Source organism: Condylura cristata, unplaced genomic scaffold, assembly GCF_000260355.1.
Source record: "Condylura cristata isolate star-nosed mole 26May11 unplaced genomic scaffold, ConCri1.0 scaffold00282, whole genome shotgun sequence".
NCBI classification, from domain to species: Eukaryota; Metazoa; Chordata; class Mammalia; order Eulipotyphla; family Talpidae; genus Condylura; species Condylura cristata.
Window position 1 is genome coordinate 3,830 of NW_004567383.1, and position 522 is coordinate 4,351.

The 522-nt window shown below is 75.5% G+C and overlaps 1 protein-coding gene across 1 annotated transcript in view; it reads right to left on the reverse strand.

Moving 5' to 3' along the window:
* Positions 1 to 516, reverse strand: part of FANCA (Fanconi anemia, complementation group A) — a 3,911-nt gene extending 3,395 nt beyond the window's left edge. The window contains exons 1-4 of the mRNA XM_012734977.1: positions 459 to 516; positions 286 to 391; positions 131 to 206; positions 4 to 54 (exon numbers count right to left, since the gene is read on the reverse strand). Of these exons, the coding sequence (XP_012590431.1) occupies positions 4 to 54; positions 131 to 206; positions 286 to 391; positions 459 to 491 (266 nt within the window). The 5' untranslated portion in view covers positions 492 to 516. The remainder of the gene's footprint in view (positions 1 to 3; positions 55 to 130; positions 207 to 285; positions 392 to 458) is intronic.
* Between the last annotated feature and the right edge of the window lie 6 nt (positions 517 to 522).

Here is a 522-nt window from a genome sequence, read left to right on the forward strand (position 1 = left end):
GGCAGGAAGGCGTCTTCGCCCACCGGGGCGTCGTGGTCAATGTGGGGCATGAGCCTGTGGCGGCGGACAGGTCAGCGGTCCGGGGCCGACGCCGGGCGGGGCCCACCTCCCGGGCCCAGCGGCCCCTGACCTGTAGAAGGCCACGGGCAGCAGCCGGAGCAGTGGGTCTGGGGCCAGGCGCAGCAGGACCCTTCCTAGGCAGCCACCTGCGGGGCCGGGGCGTCAGTCCTCCCCTGGGGGGCTCGAGCCGCCCCTTCCCGCCGCCCCGGCCAGCGCAGGCCTCACCCGCCTCTGGCAGCCGGAAGAGCCCCAGCCAGGGCAGGCGCCGCCGCTCCAGGCACTTCAGGGTCTCGACGCAGACGCCCAGAGCCTGCTGCGAGCCGGGGGCGGCCTGTGCACAGAGGGGCTCAGCGAGGCCGCGGGCAGACGGCCCTGCGGGGCGGGCGGCCCCGGCTCACCTGCGGGTCCAGGTGCGTGGCCAGCAGGCTCATCAGGGAGAAGAAGAACAGGCAGAGCAGCAGC